General features: G+C 35.7%; 1 protein-coding gene across 2 annotated transcripts; it reads right to left on the reverse strand.

Annotated features, from left to right (window-relative positions):
• Nucleotides 1-1999: 1999 nt before the first annotated feature.
• Nucleotides 2000-13068, reverse strand: LOC127948766 (myotubularin-related protein 7). 2 transcript variants are annotated; one of them, XM_052545453.1, is made up of 14 exons: nucleotides 12803-13068; nucleotides 12127-12240; nucleotides 11414-11576; nucleotides 10664-10821; nucleotides 10123-10251; nucleotides 9799-9933; nucleotides 9329-9461; nucleotides 9123-9232; nucleotides 8535-8660; nucleotides 8361-8410; nucleotides 7623-7823; nucleotides 5460-5594; nucleotides 3969-4095; nucleotides 2000-3501 (listed from the first exon to the last, which is right to left on the reverse strand). In XM_052545453.1, exons 1-14 carry the CDS (start codon nucleotides 12824-12826, stop codon nucleotides 3175-3177), a joined length of 1932 nt encoding a protein of 643 aa, XP_052401413.1. In that variant the 5' UTR covers nucleotides 12827-13068; the 3' UTR covers nucleotides 2000-3174. The 2 variants fall into 2 exon arrangements, with proteins under 2 accessions (XP_052401413.1, XP_052401414.1); XM_052545454.1 differs by having other exon boundaries at nucleotides 3941-4095.
• Nucleotides 13069-15374: the final 2306 nt, after the last annotated feature.

Raw genomic sequence — 15374 nt, forward strand, 5'->3', positions numbered from 1 at the left:
TTATGTCTGCCAAAGCAACTTTATAAACACTTATTTAATAATGTTGTTCATATTCAAATCTGAAAACAAATATCAATTTCTCATACTCTAATTTATGTTGTAATGCCTCATGCTAACTCATCTGTAGCATTTAACACTTGTGCGGTGTTAAAAATAATTTACCCTAATTTGGTGTTTCTGAAAAAATGGACAGCCAATGCTATATTATGACCAAATCTTGGATTCCATCTTTTTGTCAACTTGTTTTCTTTTTGAGATAGATTTTGTGAGCCTCATTGAACTGAGAATTATGCCCCCAGCTTTTCATTTCCACAAATGGTGCTTAAGCTCAGCTTAACGGGATAGTTCACCCAGAAATGTCACTAATTACTCGCCATTGCTCCATATTCGTAACACCAATTTAGATGTTTTTGATGAAATCCGAGCTTTCTGATCCCCCATAAAGAGCAACGCAACTACCACGTTCAAGGCCCAGAAAGGTAGTAAGGACATTAAAATAGTCCATGTGACATTAGTGAGTCAACTATAATTTTATAAAGCTACAAGAATACTTTTTGTGCGCAAAGAAAACTAAAATAATTACTTTAGTCAACAATTTATTTTCTTTGTCAGTTTTCAAAGCATGTTCATGAGAGTACTACAACACTGTGACCAGTCAATTCCAAAAAAGCAAAAAAACCTATGCTAAACAAGTTGACCATATTATATACAATATTTAGTTATTATATATACATTTTTCAGAGGCTCGTCATTTTCTGATCAGGAACACCACAAGTGTAACAAGGTGTGGGGAAATTTTTCTAGGAAGCTTCTATACCGTTTGAGCAAAGTAAGTAAGTTTTAGTCCAATTCAATAAAGGAACATTAGCATTTTTAGAAAATGGAAAATCCTCTGTGTCAAAATGCCTGGGACACAACAAAAGGGTTCAAATTAATTATTTTTGTGTTTATTTTTAATATATTTGGACAAAAAATTATTCAATTTTAAATTTGCCCATTTATCAGTTATCAGAGGTGTAAAATACTTGAGTAATTTTACTTGATTACTGTACTTGGGTATTATTTTGGGGGATTTGTACTTTACTCAACTACAATTTAAACTGACTACTTGTACTTGATTACATTTCTTAAGAAAAAAAACAGTACTTTTTACTCCTTACAAATTTATTTAATCTTGAAAAGTAGATTATATTTTTATTTTATCTTACACACATTAAAATGGTAAACAGAAGCTCAAACGTGTGTGCCTGACGTGAGAACTAAAGATCATTGTTTTCATGCATCAAACACACACATTTCTACTTCAATTATGACTTTCCTCAGTTATCATTATCAGGGGTTGCATGAGTTACTGTCATATTATCTGTGTATAGTTTTTGAAGTGTCATTTTCGAATGTCCCATACACTTGCATTATATAAAGAGAATTATAATTTTTTTCTTCTAAAACACTTAGTTTGTGCTTATATGATAAATGAAAATCATATAGGATGGCATGAGGGTGGAAACTGAGTTTCCTTTTAATCCCCTGCATTTTTCATTCTCTCCCTTTAACCATTCTTCTTTATGTCTGTCAGAAAAATACTTCAGTACAATTTAAAGTAGAACTTTTTTACTTTTACTCAAGTATGTTTTTGACCAGAAGAATACTTTTAATTGAGTAAAATATTTACTGAGTACTTGTACTTTTTACACCTGGTTATCAGCCATAAGATCAAAATAATAATTTTATGAGTGCATCCACAAGAGCTCAGTTTTTGCTAAAACCAAAGAAAACCACCAAGCCATTCATAAGTGGTCTTGAGGAAGAGTGTAAACACTTTGTAAATGCTCCTTTCAAAGAACTTCAGGGAAGCGTTTGACTTGTTTGTCCAACAATGCAAGAAGGGGCAGAAGTGTTTAGGAAACCTGTTTGGGGGAAAGAAATCATTCACTTGAAGTAACCACACATTTAAAATCTATGTTCATCCAAAATTGTAAAAAACTGGCTCCAGATATGCTGTAATTTTGTTTGCTGTTTGGCAAACACTTTATTGAGAGCATTTGCCTTAGAAATGTAGATATTCATAAGTTCCAGACAAATTGTTTTAAATCTACTTTTGTAGCTGAAATGGCAAATCAAATGAATGTGTGAGGGATTGATTGTCTATATGTCAGTTTGCCTACAATTACAGAAATGGGAAGTAAGTAAATGTAGTGTGCATGCCATACAGCTCTTGGTTCCATAGCCTATAGTTCTTGTTTTTACATTCCATTTAAGGTTTTCTAAACACACAAGTGGGAATCTGATGGTCATAATAGGGACAGTCCAATTTCAATCAAGATATGGGCTATGATCGAACGAAATTCTAACATACACTATGCTGCCCTAGCATAACAGTATGCAGTGCTATATGGTCAAATAAAACTGTTGCATTACATTTCCCAACCAAAATATATATAAAAAATTTAAACCTGATAAAAGAGATTACTTCCATTTCATATATTGCTTTGTGGGACAAAGAATTTTAAGCAGTGTGTATTTTGGCCAAATAAGTAAATATTTGGTACGGAAGCTCGTTTCCACCATGGGATAAAACAAAAAGAAGCAATAACGAGTTTTATCTCTTTTGTCATAATTGTAAAATATAAAGAAAGAATATAGAGATACGAATTTGCAATTGCCGAAAAACAAAAAGTCAGAATTGTTAGATAAATCTATGGTAGAAACAAAACAATTTGCAAGATCTAAACTCTCAAACAAAGAAAAACGTAATAAATGTGTTTGTCTCACAATTTTCTTTTAACAATTTTTTTTCCCATCGCGTGGCTGAAACAAGTTTCCATAATAATTCTGGGTTATCGGATATATGTTCTGTGTATTAGTATGAGTAGTATGGTAATATGCTGTTCTGAACATAGCTATGGACAATGTAAACAAAAAAATGACATGACGGCTTAAAGTTTCAGACAGTGAAATACAGTCAAACTAAAACCTAAAATACCATACAAGAAATAAAAATTTACTATAATGAAATAAAGTCTTATCGCCAGACCATCTTTGATATGTGTACTTGTTCACATACTTAAATATAAATTCACGCACAGATTAAAAAAAAATTAAAATAACATTAAAAACACAGCAGTTCCCAGTTTGATACCCGTTACTGTGCTTTGTCACCAGTTCTGTTTTACTTCAGGCGTTTGCTTTGACCACCTCGTCAGAATCAGGGTCCTTAGTGTCGTCTCCACCACTAGAGGAGTAGCTGCTGAGGTCAGCCACACCGGACTCGAAATCACTGCCGGTTGAAAGGTCATCAGGGTCACCGTTCTTGTGCGGGGTTGCTAACTGTAGCTGCAGTGTGAAGGAAGGAGTGTTCTTCTCGCCTCTTGGGGTAGTGAAGTAGTCTTGAGGGCTGCTGAGTTCGCTCTCGGTTGGAATTGGACGTCGGACATGTTCAGACAACTTTTTGGTCTTCTTCCTCTCCCCTGAAGTTTTCCTTTCCTCCAGTTGGGCAAGTCTCTGTGTAACACGTTTGAAGAGGACAAGGTTGGCGAGTTTACAAAAGAAGGAACAAATTTAATTCCAATGGGATAATGTTCGAAATCCATACATCTTCCATTTCTAAACTGCCTAAAATGTCCAGGTTTTGGCTTTGTTTTCCAATTGAAATTGTCTCTCTACAGTCCTCATACATGATACATACACATATTTGCATTGCTTTGACTATGTACAATTATGTTACATACAATAGCTGCACACTATTAGTCAAACTACTTTTACCCAGACTTTTTAGGCAATTTAGAAATCCTGACCAGCACATGTCCAGGAAAAATAGTCACCCTAATAAAATGGAACACTAGTATACAATATAGTAAACATGTAATGTGTAACTTTGCTTGAGGATTAATTTTAAATGCTTGATGATACAGATGTGATATTTATTCATGCATGTGTATGCCTTGTCTAGCGTCCGTCTCCCGTGGTACCTCCTGGTGGGCGCTAAGCTCCTCCTCCAATTGTTGTGACTCCTCCCTCACTGCGTTCAGGCAATCTGCTGGAGATTGGTATGAGGCCACACTTTTCTCTGCACGGCCGTACATCCCCTTCCAAAACCTAGAACATCATTTTCAGTTGATTGATCCTCTGTTGCATAAAGATCACCGACAAACTAATTTTATTCACTTCCCAAAAACAAAATGCATTTTAGGCAGCAATAAAAGACTTAGCGGGGAGCTTTGTCTTGTCACTACATCATTAGAAAATGTTTATGTCACGGAGCACAATGTGCTGTTTTATAGACTTTCTTAAACATATTAATTGATTTTTCAGCCAATGTCATTTGGATGAATGAACGAAGAAAATTGCAGTTATCATATTTTGGTAGCCTTTTTAATTCTCTTGATCTAGATTGCATGATTTCACTGTGTTGGTATTTAATTTTTGTATTATTACTATTAGTATAAGTAATAATGATATTAATTCTGTAGTACTATTTATTAATATTTCAAATGAGCTTTTATTTGTATATTTTTTTAATTCACATTATTTTAAGTGTTAAAACGTGCGAGTTGGGCAGAAAAAACAATCTTGTTGTGTCTGTTTTTCTTGCCAAATGACAGATATTTTGTCTTGCTTAAGTTTTGTCTTTGCAAAAACTTACTAACAACATTTTAATACTTTTTTTTTTCTTCAGAAAACTTAAGACATTTTGCTTTCTCAAGTAAACATGTTGATTCAATAATTTTACATATTTATACTAGGAAAGACAAAAATACTAAGATCTTTTTTTTTTTTTAACAGTGCATTCAAATCTGCCATGTTGAATTTTAGCCGTAAGTATTTTTCATCAATGTTCAGTGTAACAAAATGGTTTAATAACATTTTTCTGAGCTGTTTTTAGCAAGTAAACCTGAGTCATTGATTCACTGATCCATTGTCATACACCAACCAGACGACATACCCAACATCGGTCTATCTTTTAATTTTCAAGACTAGTTTCCACCTAAACCTCCACTGGTAATGTTAAGTAATGTTTCTTTTTCATATCAACAGTTATTTGTTGAACTTTTTGAAGAATACAGGCATCTTTGAGATTGGATTAGCCTAAATTAAATCATTAAAACTCTCTAGTGATCAAGTCAAACAATCGCTCTTATGAGGTAATAATCTTTAAAATCTGGGCACTAAATTGCCTTGGTGGAAATTAACAAGTATGTTTATTCCTTGCTTAATTTGATATTTAAATAAATCAACTCTGCCTTCTTTTCTTTTGCTACATTGGCTTAAAACAAACATGCACAAATGTGTCATTGCAAGCTATTTTTTGTCCATTATACTTTCACTTCACTTCCTTATTCTTACAGTGTGGCGTTTTGTCATCTCTGAGCCAATTCCAAAAGAAGTATGACTATTTTACAACAGGAATGTGAAAGAAAGTGTAATGATCATATAGTGACAATTCAGTTGGGCTGACTTACTTGAAGCAGTAGGCAGTGGTGAGAGGTTTCAGAACACCCTGTGTCTGACTGTGGTCTGTCCTGTATAGAGGGTTGGTGTATTCAGCCCTGTTCTCCCACAGGTGCGGCCACAAAGAGTGTGTTCGCTCTTGTAACCTGCATAGTCCACAAAGAGAGAGACTGAGTAAACTAGCACATAAACTTAATGAAACCAAGATGGTCCGATGGTTACAACAAGCTACATTTCCTTTTGTTTGGAACTAGATTCTATACCACATAAAATAAAAATTGAGATGAGAACAGTTTTTGTTTTTAAGTGGGTATACGATTGGCATGTTTATCTGGTCCACTTTGCAGGCTGGTCTGGTCAGAATGCCCACTCAACAGGAAAAGACCATCTAAAGGATTTAAAGGGATGAACCAAACCATATTTTTGGTTTTACTTTGTTTTTAGCAATGCTTTTTCTCAGACACATACTTGTTCTTCTTCAACACCAAGCCAATGATCATTCTGCTTTTCACAATGCTGGCATTAGTCAGACTTTCATCAGTGGCTTTTCGGCCAACTGATCATTTTGAATTGGATGTGAGAGACTGATTGGCTGTTCAGCTTAGAGAACCAATGTAAGAGAAAAAAAGTGATGAAAGCAAGCCAGGAAAAGTTAAGCAAGACTTTCCCTACATCCAATTAAGCCTAGTTCCCTACTATATAGGTGGTGGAAAACAATATGTGAGACAAGTAGTATGTCCAAATTCATAGTATTTGTAAAACAATAGGTAAAAAGTGGATGAGCTACTTCTGGAGAGATTCTGAAGTGTGCCTCTGATGAACTCTTTACTAACCCAGGAGGCCATAGGCAGGGAAGTGATGTGAGTCATGCTACTGATACTGGTAGACCACATGACAATGACAACATAAAAAAAAAACTGCATTGCTTACTTACGAGACTGGCTGAGTGGATGAGTGCAGAAATATGCTAATTTGACACGGTATGCAAGCAGTCATGGGCGAGGCCTAAGCAATATGACATTATACTGGTCAGAAAATCTACACGGCTTGATAGTTTAGACTTTTTAGGTTTTTGGGGAATGAAAAAAAAAAAGAGGTGTGAACTGAGTTTTATCATTGTTGGTTGGTTGTGTCCACACACACTGGACACATTTATATCCTATGTCCCCTTTAATGGTTGTGAAGTATGCATAGTACCTACTAGGCTTAATGTGATTTTTAACCATAGACTGTATAAAAACATGGACATAAGTGTCCGTGAAGTCACCCATTGGTTTTCCGAAGAGCATTTTTGAAGATAAAGTAGGCAGAGCCGGCCATCGCCATCTTGGCAGCGCGTCACTGCCTTATATAGTCTATGGTCACTGCGTGTCACTCCCAGATAATCGAAAATGGGCAAAAAGACAGGAGCTGGTTGCTGAAGCCACGCCCACCTAGCTCGACAGCATTGACGGGAATGGGCAATCCACATGTCACTCAAGTAGCCGCACCCTTAATTATGCAGAACTTTAAGGCTTTATATAATTTAAATGGATGGGTTATAAAATAATTCACCCCCTCACAGCTGTCAGACTGTAAACATTTTTTTTCTGCTGTAAAGTTGTTGTAAAGTTGCTTCTTGTTTTTAACACAACTTTGTACTTTGTTTTGTATCCACAGTCTTAGCTCTTCCATTTCCGTTTCAAATACAGACTACTGCCACATGCTGGTATGGAGAGTTATTTCCTCTCATGCAAACACAGAACCTACAAAATAAATGGCTGTTGCCTGTTGGCTGTAGTGTTTGCTGTGTGTTCAAGCGCAACTTTTGGTCGAGACACAAGTGACACCACAGTTGGTTTGGTCACCTTTATTTTATATAGTGCTGGTTTGGTGCTTTAGGAGCTCTCATAATATCAGCTTAAAAATGACTTTGGTTCCTGGCTGTATGATTTTTGTGAACAACTTGCCAGAAAACAGACTATGGTCCATCTATACAAGTACATCTGAAACCATCTCAGTTCAAGAAGTGGTTGATTGCTGTCAAAATCAGAACCAAGTTATCCTATGTGCTCTGACATGTTGAGCTGCAGTTGCACAAGCAGCTGGTGTGAGTAGAGGCCTGGCAAATTTTGCTGATCCTGATCCCCCCTCTTCTCTCGCTTCAATAAAATCAGCAATTATGTTATTTTTACCTCAAATCTCTCCTCTCTTTCTGGCAATTTCCAATGAAGTTCCCATACTGGCAGGAGTAGATATGTGTGTGTAGCTGTATGAGGAATCGCTCATTGAACTCAAAAGCACAGGGGAACTGCTGCATCAACTGCCACATGCACTCCAGAAACTGGTCCATGACTGGAGAAACCTCCTTAGGGTCACCATCAAGGTGAGCATACCTGTAGAAGTAATAAATGAATTTTGGTGTTTTCTGTCACAGATGTGCCAAGTATGAATGTGCACATATGTTAAATACTTTTCATGAATGAATAACAACATGAACATTACAGAAAGTTATCGTTTGGCTTTAGAAGACTTTGAATATGTTTCTGTAACTGTAAGCTTTTGCTATATGGGATAAAACCGCTTGAGCATTCTTTAAAAAAATGTTCTCCTTTTCTGTTCCATGTAAGAAAATGTTCACATTTGAGGAGACTGACCCTGTAACATTTCATGATTGGAGCGTAGAGACTCGCTTAAAGCTTAGAGATGCATAGCCTAACATTGTATACTGCGTGACTGATGGTTTGGTCACAGTGTTTGCTATGGATTTAGGAATGAGACTTTTCTTGTTTTGCATGTTATCCATGAACAACATACACAGTAGGGGAGATCCACATAAAAGCTTCAATTCGGTTATGCAATTAACTGCAAGTTGTATGTGGTGTCCAACATGTCAGGCCAGAAACATGCAGATTTAGATGAAAAACACAGACCTGTGGGAAAACTTGTGTCCAAATGACACCCAGTCCTTCTCAATCAGGACCTACAAAAAACAAGACTTGTGTTCAAAATAGAAAAAAAATATGTTATATATTTAGTCTTAGATGATGTTGCACTTAAAAAAAATCTAAGCAAAATGTATCAGTCACAAATGAAGTTATTATTACCATCAGTCCTTTGATAGTTCTGTAGTATGGATCCAGTAGCACACTAGCCACCGAGCAGGCCTGAGCTGTTCTGTCCCACCCGTCTGAACAGTGCACCAAAACACTCACTCCCTCCTCTGCCACTGCCTGACAACACAGATATGAATGGAAGAATATGTGTGTGATCATATCATACTTATATTGTATTTGAAGATACAAATGATTCTTCAAAATGTTTTATTTTTTCTAAGGCTCCTGTATTTATGTTCAGTTATTTCACTTTAATGGCAATGGAAAAAAACCTATCCATTGACATTGAAGTAAAATTACTGAACCTACACATAGGAGCCTGATAAAAATGTTCATTTTAAAAGAAAATTTCAAATGACACTTAGAGGCTTTTGCATCTGCACTCTTCATTTGTACTTAGGTTTTTAACTCTGATGTTTTTGGACTTATTTGCAACATGAGATAATGCCATGTTTTGTTAGATATGTAATTTCCATGATTTTACATTGCCTTTCATAGCCACTTGGGATAACAGAGCATGGCCTTTCAAAAACCATATGTAAAAACGTAAAAGAAAAGAAAAGAATAATAATGTATTGCCTTTGCAATGAAGACTCCAGCATCCAGTACAGCTTTGATATGTTTTAGCCACCCAGAGTTCTCCAGACCCCACAGGAAATCGCTCATGGAGGGAGCAGCGAGTTCACCAACTGTGAGACAGAAAAGGTTCATTTTTTATATGGACAGCAAATCAACACCAGACAAGTATCTGCTGGCATTAAAGTATTGCAGATTAATCGGTTTACCATCTATAAGCTTCTGTTGGCTGTTCCTCATGACATGGATGTTTTCTATGCCAATGAACTGTAGTTTTATGTTAGTGTAATTGTCTTCATTTTCATAGCCCTTCCCTGCAGCACGATTAGCCATGGCATTTAGCTGGAAATCGTTACAAACAGTGTTTCAATGTCACAATAATGCTGGTATTAATGATTATATTCAAAATATCAACATTATATTCCAACATTCTGAGATGGGGGGGTGCTTCATGTATTGCAAAAAAAGCCAAATGTAATGCAAAAAAAAGCCAAGGGCAACTATATACATATTTAAGTTTCAGTAACAACTTTTGCATTGCTACAAATAATGGTATCTTTTTAACTTTCTATAAATTAAAACTGTTTAACGGTTTCTATGGGACAACTTTCCAATGACCCTGTCTAAATCTCAACAGCTTGTCCAACCTGCCCTTCCTCTTTGCTTTGGGATCCCTCACCTTTGGCCTTGTGTCCACCACATACATGAACTCGCTGAGGGGGTTTGACTTCATAATGGCCTGCAGCATCTGCTCATCTTCTGAGGAGCGTGCACTGAAACCAGAAAGAGGCTGACTGCTCCGGCAAATTGATGCCTAGGAAACCAATGGTGTAAGAATTTAAAAATAGAAAAGTGGGGAGGAGAAGACAAATGAAAAGACAAACAAACAACAAACAAGACATATTAAAAGATTTGGCTTAACATATTAAGCTTGATATAAAAAGAGAAAGTCTACATTGGGTTGATCTTGAGTTCAAAGGAGTGTCATTATTTTTGCACTCACACTGGTGTCTCTGTGAAAGTAGCAGAGAACAGGAAGACGCCCTCGACTCCGGAACTTGGCACTGCCCACAATGACAGCAGGGGAGGCTGACTTTGGCACAAACAGCTCTGATGGGTAAGTGTCACTCAACTGCCAATCAGAATATTCGGATTAGAACTAGTGTTTTACATTCTTGTGGTCAACAGTGGCCCGGTTTATTTAGTAACACACATTCTTAGGACTCATTTAGGACACATTTAGACATGCTTTATGTGCAAGCTTCATCGAAATTCCTTAAAATATAACAATTTGCTCTGCCCCTGAGCAACTTTTCTTTTCTGTTACTGAAGAAACAAAAAAAAAAGAGCTAGTTCTCAATTTATGTTCCATAAAAGAAAATCAGTCATAGTTGTGAAACTACATGATCTCAAAAGTACCTTTAGTCTTCTACCTTTGTTTTTCACAGTGTAATTTAAGACACAAACACTGATCTCTGAAATTTTGTAGAAAATGAAATGGTTATTGACCCTGAGCATGAACAGGCATTTGATCAAACACTTACTCTGTACTCATGATTGGCTGCTGTGACCTGCCAGAGGTTGCGGGGTATTCCCATTCGACTGAATTCTGCCTTCAGGTCGATGAAGCCCCATGCCTTTTCCCTTAACTCTTTATCCAGGTTGGGGTTAAAAGAGAAACAAAACAGCTCTCCGTAGCGTTCTGCACATAAGACATTAGTAAGGGAGGGACATTAATGAGTGTGTAGCTCAGCTCTCATGGGTGAAATTCACAAACTGCGTAGAATTGTGCTCTGACGTTGTTTGAATTTCACAGACAGCGGATTTTCATGATGATCTGTGATGACCTTGGATTGTCAAAGCAAAAAAGACAGTGTTCACTTTTCACAGAGTAAAATGCAAACATATGGAACATTTTTCATGCTTCGCCAAATCATGTGATGGTCCTTCATCTAGGACCTTGTGCACATCTCTATACGAGTGTTGGCCTTGTTTTATGGATTGGAAAAGCCACTTGATTAACAGTCAGATTAATAAAGTCATAAATCAGATTTTGGTACTTCAAGTAGATTCTTACAGTATATTATCACCATAGTTTTTTTTTTTTTTAAAGATATATTTTCTTTCTGATCATTGAAAAAAAAAAAATTGTAAACACTGTACACATTTTCAGATTTTAATACTGTATAATATGAATGAAAGCAAGCATGTATTTATCATTCGACTGTTTAAGAACAGTCTGAAAGCATCATGTTTAATATTCACAACAGTGTGAACAGTGTGTTTTTCTTTACCTGGGCGTGAAAGCCGGGTGAGGCAGGCCAGCACATCTAAACAGTCCTTCTCCTGTGGGATCAGCAGTCGGTAAACATGGAAGTTCTTACAGCGGATAATGAGAGGACTTCCTGATGAGTTTGTTGGGAGTCTCTCCACATTGTATACCAAACTGTGCAGGACCTAGCAAAGCAAGATAGATCCTTAGTGGCTGAGAAACTCTGGATTCATTCATATTTTTAGAACTTTCTTGTTTAGACATAAAGATACACAGTAAGCTCTAAATTGTTTTTTAGAAGATATCACCAGATAATGAATTAATAACTCAAATTATGGTATAATATCACCAGTTAAAGAATTAACCATATATATATATATATATATATATATATATATATATATATATATATATATATATATATATATATATATATATATATATATATATATATATATATATATATACACACACACACACACACACACACACACACACACTCTCTCTCTCATGTTAAGTGGTATTTTCCAGCTCTTTAGAATTGGATATATTTAACTGAAATGCAACTGCTTGATTGCTTGTATCATTTCAAAATATGAGTAATGTCAATGATAAACAGAAAAAACACAGATAAATCCATTTTCTGTTTTAAATTTAGCCAAAATAAAATAAATAAATAAAAAATAAAAGAAGGAAGAAGCTTGATAGTCTACATGAAAGGGTTTCAATTCTTACCCAGGTCTCTTTAAGGGCCTCTGAGTTCTCTACAAATATAGTGTGAGTAGAGGAAAGGTATAATGTTCCCACCGTAGATTTCCTGGGACTCACAATCATACACACACTTTCCACCTGAAAGAAAGCAACATACAATATTTATTTTATTTTTATTTTATTTTTTCTAAAAAACAATCTTTTACATTATATGTTATCAACTGTAACAGGATGTCAATTATTTCACAATCATAAGACCAAGCTTCTCTTTTTTCCCCAGCTTGACATTATGCTAAAACATTCAAGCAGTATTATGAAATGAAGTAAACCTAGGGACAGATCAGGTATGTACTTGTCCTAACCTTGAATACATTAAAATCCTAAAATACCATACCACACAGAAGATTATTATTTTTTTTTTTTATGAAATAGTAAGATCTGCTGAGTGTCATGGTGCATCAGCAGTGCTGAGGCTGAACCATTATTCAGATCTTGTTACAATGCACTAGATGGGGGGTGCACTGTGGCCTATCACTGGGAATATTCCGTCAAACCATTTATTTTCACACAAAATTCAATCGGTAAGCAAATATTACGTTTTAAAAAGCATGTCATGCAAAACGAAAGCGATCAAGAGGATGACCGCTGTATTGCAAGCGTGTATTAACTACCCGTACAGAAAGGACACCAGCAGTAGTACCTTTGGTGTTCTGATGTGCTCCATCCTAGAGACGCCTGTCCAAATGATGCGCAGAAAATTAATCCGGACCGACCGGGGAATCGGGTCTTTTTCAGGTCAGAAGAACAGAGCAGTTCGTCGCATGTTGGTTAAAAGAACATCATTTGATAATGGGATGGACCGCCGGTACTGTAACTCAAACCATGGCTCTGGTCTAAGTGCAGAGATCCGAATGCGCTCAGACTGGTACACGGTGGACAACACAGTGTGCACACGCACGCTTCGAATCCTACTATGGCGAAGAACTAGCTCATGAATATTAAGTAAATTGCGTGACGTTTGTCCAATAGTTTTCTCTGATTGGTTAAAAGGTAGACAGCGTAAGGTGTGCTCTAGTCAGAGGGCGAATGAACGATTCTCACTTTGAGGAAGGTTTGGGTTATTCATTTTAATGAAGGTACGTGACTGGACGCTTTAGGAAGGTAACCAAGCAACGTCACTAAGAACTATTCAATATTTATGACCCAATCCCTCGCCGTAGTATGATTTGTATTTCGTATTACCTTGGATTAGTTCACAATCTGCGCAAGCGCAAGCATCCCGTCTGTATTCCCACTGAAATATATAAACTATCGCCCTTGAAATTAATCAAGACTAAGAACAAGGTGATAGATAATGGTTGTATTTTAAGAGATACTCTATATAATGTTCTGAATAAAGATATATAGCATTTGCATATCTGTATTGGTTATTATATATATTATAATTGCGTGTTTCCATTATTTAAGCGATTTGGTAATTAATATCTAAAGTTGATTTCCAGTCACACGATTCAAAGAATCAATCACAGAGTTACAATTGCTGGTCACACAGTTTTGTCCTCTATCATGTTATTTTCAGACAAGCATTATTGAGCTGATGCATACGTTTTGTAATATAATGGTGCCAAATCTTTCACAATTCAAAATGACCCTTGTCATATGATTCTTTCAACATTCAAAACTTCTTTCATTTTATGATTATCATTTTCATACAAAAATCTTGATTTAAGTGATTACGATAAATGATGTTTCTTGTGTACAGGTTTGTCCAGATGGTGGCGATAAATTACTGCTGTGAAGATTTGTGAAACAGTGTGGCTCGAGTTTCCCCATTGTTTACACGTGCACTTTACATGTGGTAACGTTTTATTTATATAATTTATTTTAATATATATTTAATTTTTTACTTAAGCTAAGTTTAACATTAGTTAAAAATTAACTACCGATCTATTGGTCATGTCCATTATCTGTCAAGTTGTACTTTGATCAATGTCAGAGGAGGTGCAGTTGTTTATAATCAAAGCTGAATTTGATTATAAATTCATTGAATTTTTTTGGTTGAGTTTTTTGTATTTTTTATGACTGTGAATATTAACTCTTGCTAATCAAATTTCTCCCTAATAATTCCCGTACTTAACCTTTATTATAATGGGACAGAAATTCATAATAAAACAGCTTCGCTCAACGCTGGAAAACTGGGACATCATAGGTTATGTAACCGACCTAGTCTGGCATGTCCTTCTTTTTTTTTTTTTTTTTTTTTTTACATTTATTGATGACTGATTGTTTTAAATGCTTACTTTTTTCCCCAATATTGTTTTGACGTCTGGTAAATAGGAGACAAATGGAAATACAGAAATTAATAGAATCATATGACAAAATACACTTGAACACTTCTTCATGGATTAATTCATGTCAATTAATATATCAAAGTGTCATTTCATGTTTGTTTATTTTTTTCAAGAGTTCAGGCTTATAATATAGAGTTTTACAGTATTGTTCACATTTACGGAAGACCAGGCATAAGGCAAATAGTTTAATGTGTTATGGTCACCCAAACATGTATGTATTTAAATAAATAAATACAAATGTAAAAGTTTTGTTTTAAATGGCATAGACTGCATCAAAATAATTTTAGCCATTTGTGTAAAACAAAGCATTTAAAGGGGTCATACGATGTTGCTAAAAAGAACATTTATTTGTGTATTTGGTGTAATGAAATGTGAGAAAACATAATTTTCCACATACTAACCATTATTGTTTCTCCTCTTTGCCCCGCCTTCTGAAACACTTAGATTTTTACAAAGCTCATCAGTATGAAAAGTGAGGTGTGCTCTGATTGGCCAGCTATCCAGTGCTTAGTGATTGGTTGAATGCCTCAAACATCTGACGGATATGTTACGCCCCTCAACAATGTAATCAGACTGTGATGCATGTCTCAATCAGAATAATAGCATGACAAGACAAAAACAATAAAACCCATTACAACCAATCCATTTGTTGCATCCACTGGAGACATAATTAATGATTATGACTTATACTGTGTTTTAACCAGTTGCGTTGCATCGTGCCGCATAAACATAAAACTATGTCTGCATTTGTGATCAGAGAAACGACTAACAACAAGCTTTACTCTACACTGCTCAAAACTCGTGTTTGAATCATCAGTAGCAAATCCTTTAAACATGTAAATGTACTTACAGACTGTGAGTCAGAACAGCTGGCATTGTAATCTTCTCTCCCAGGATCAGGAAACATCCTCCATAAAATGT

The sequence above is a fragment of the Carassius gibelio genome, chromosome B1, assembly GCF_023724105.1.
Source record: "Carassius gibelio isolate Cgi1373 ecotype wild population from Czech Republic chromosome B1, carGib1.2-hapl.c, whole genome shotgun sequence".
In the NCBI taxonomy this organism is placed as follows: Eukaryota; Metazoa; Chordata; class Actinopteri; order Cypriniformes; family Cyprinidae; genus Carassius; species Carassius gibelio.

Bases quoted from the DNA above. Each gene is read 5' to 3' on its own strand.
- LOC127948766 (XM_052545453.1), bottom strand. From the start codon at position 12,826: ATGGAGCACATCAGAACACCAAAG. The intron at 5,595-7,622 runs GTAAAAATAACA...TGGACTATGCAG, and splicing joins AAAGAGAGGAGAGATTTGAG to GTTACAAGAGCGAACACACT. The intron at 4,096-5,459 runs GTAAGTCAGCCC...ATGATGTTCTAG, and splicing joins ACCACTGCCTACTGCTTCAA to GTTTTGGAAGGGGATGTACG.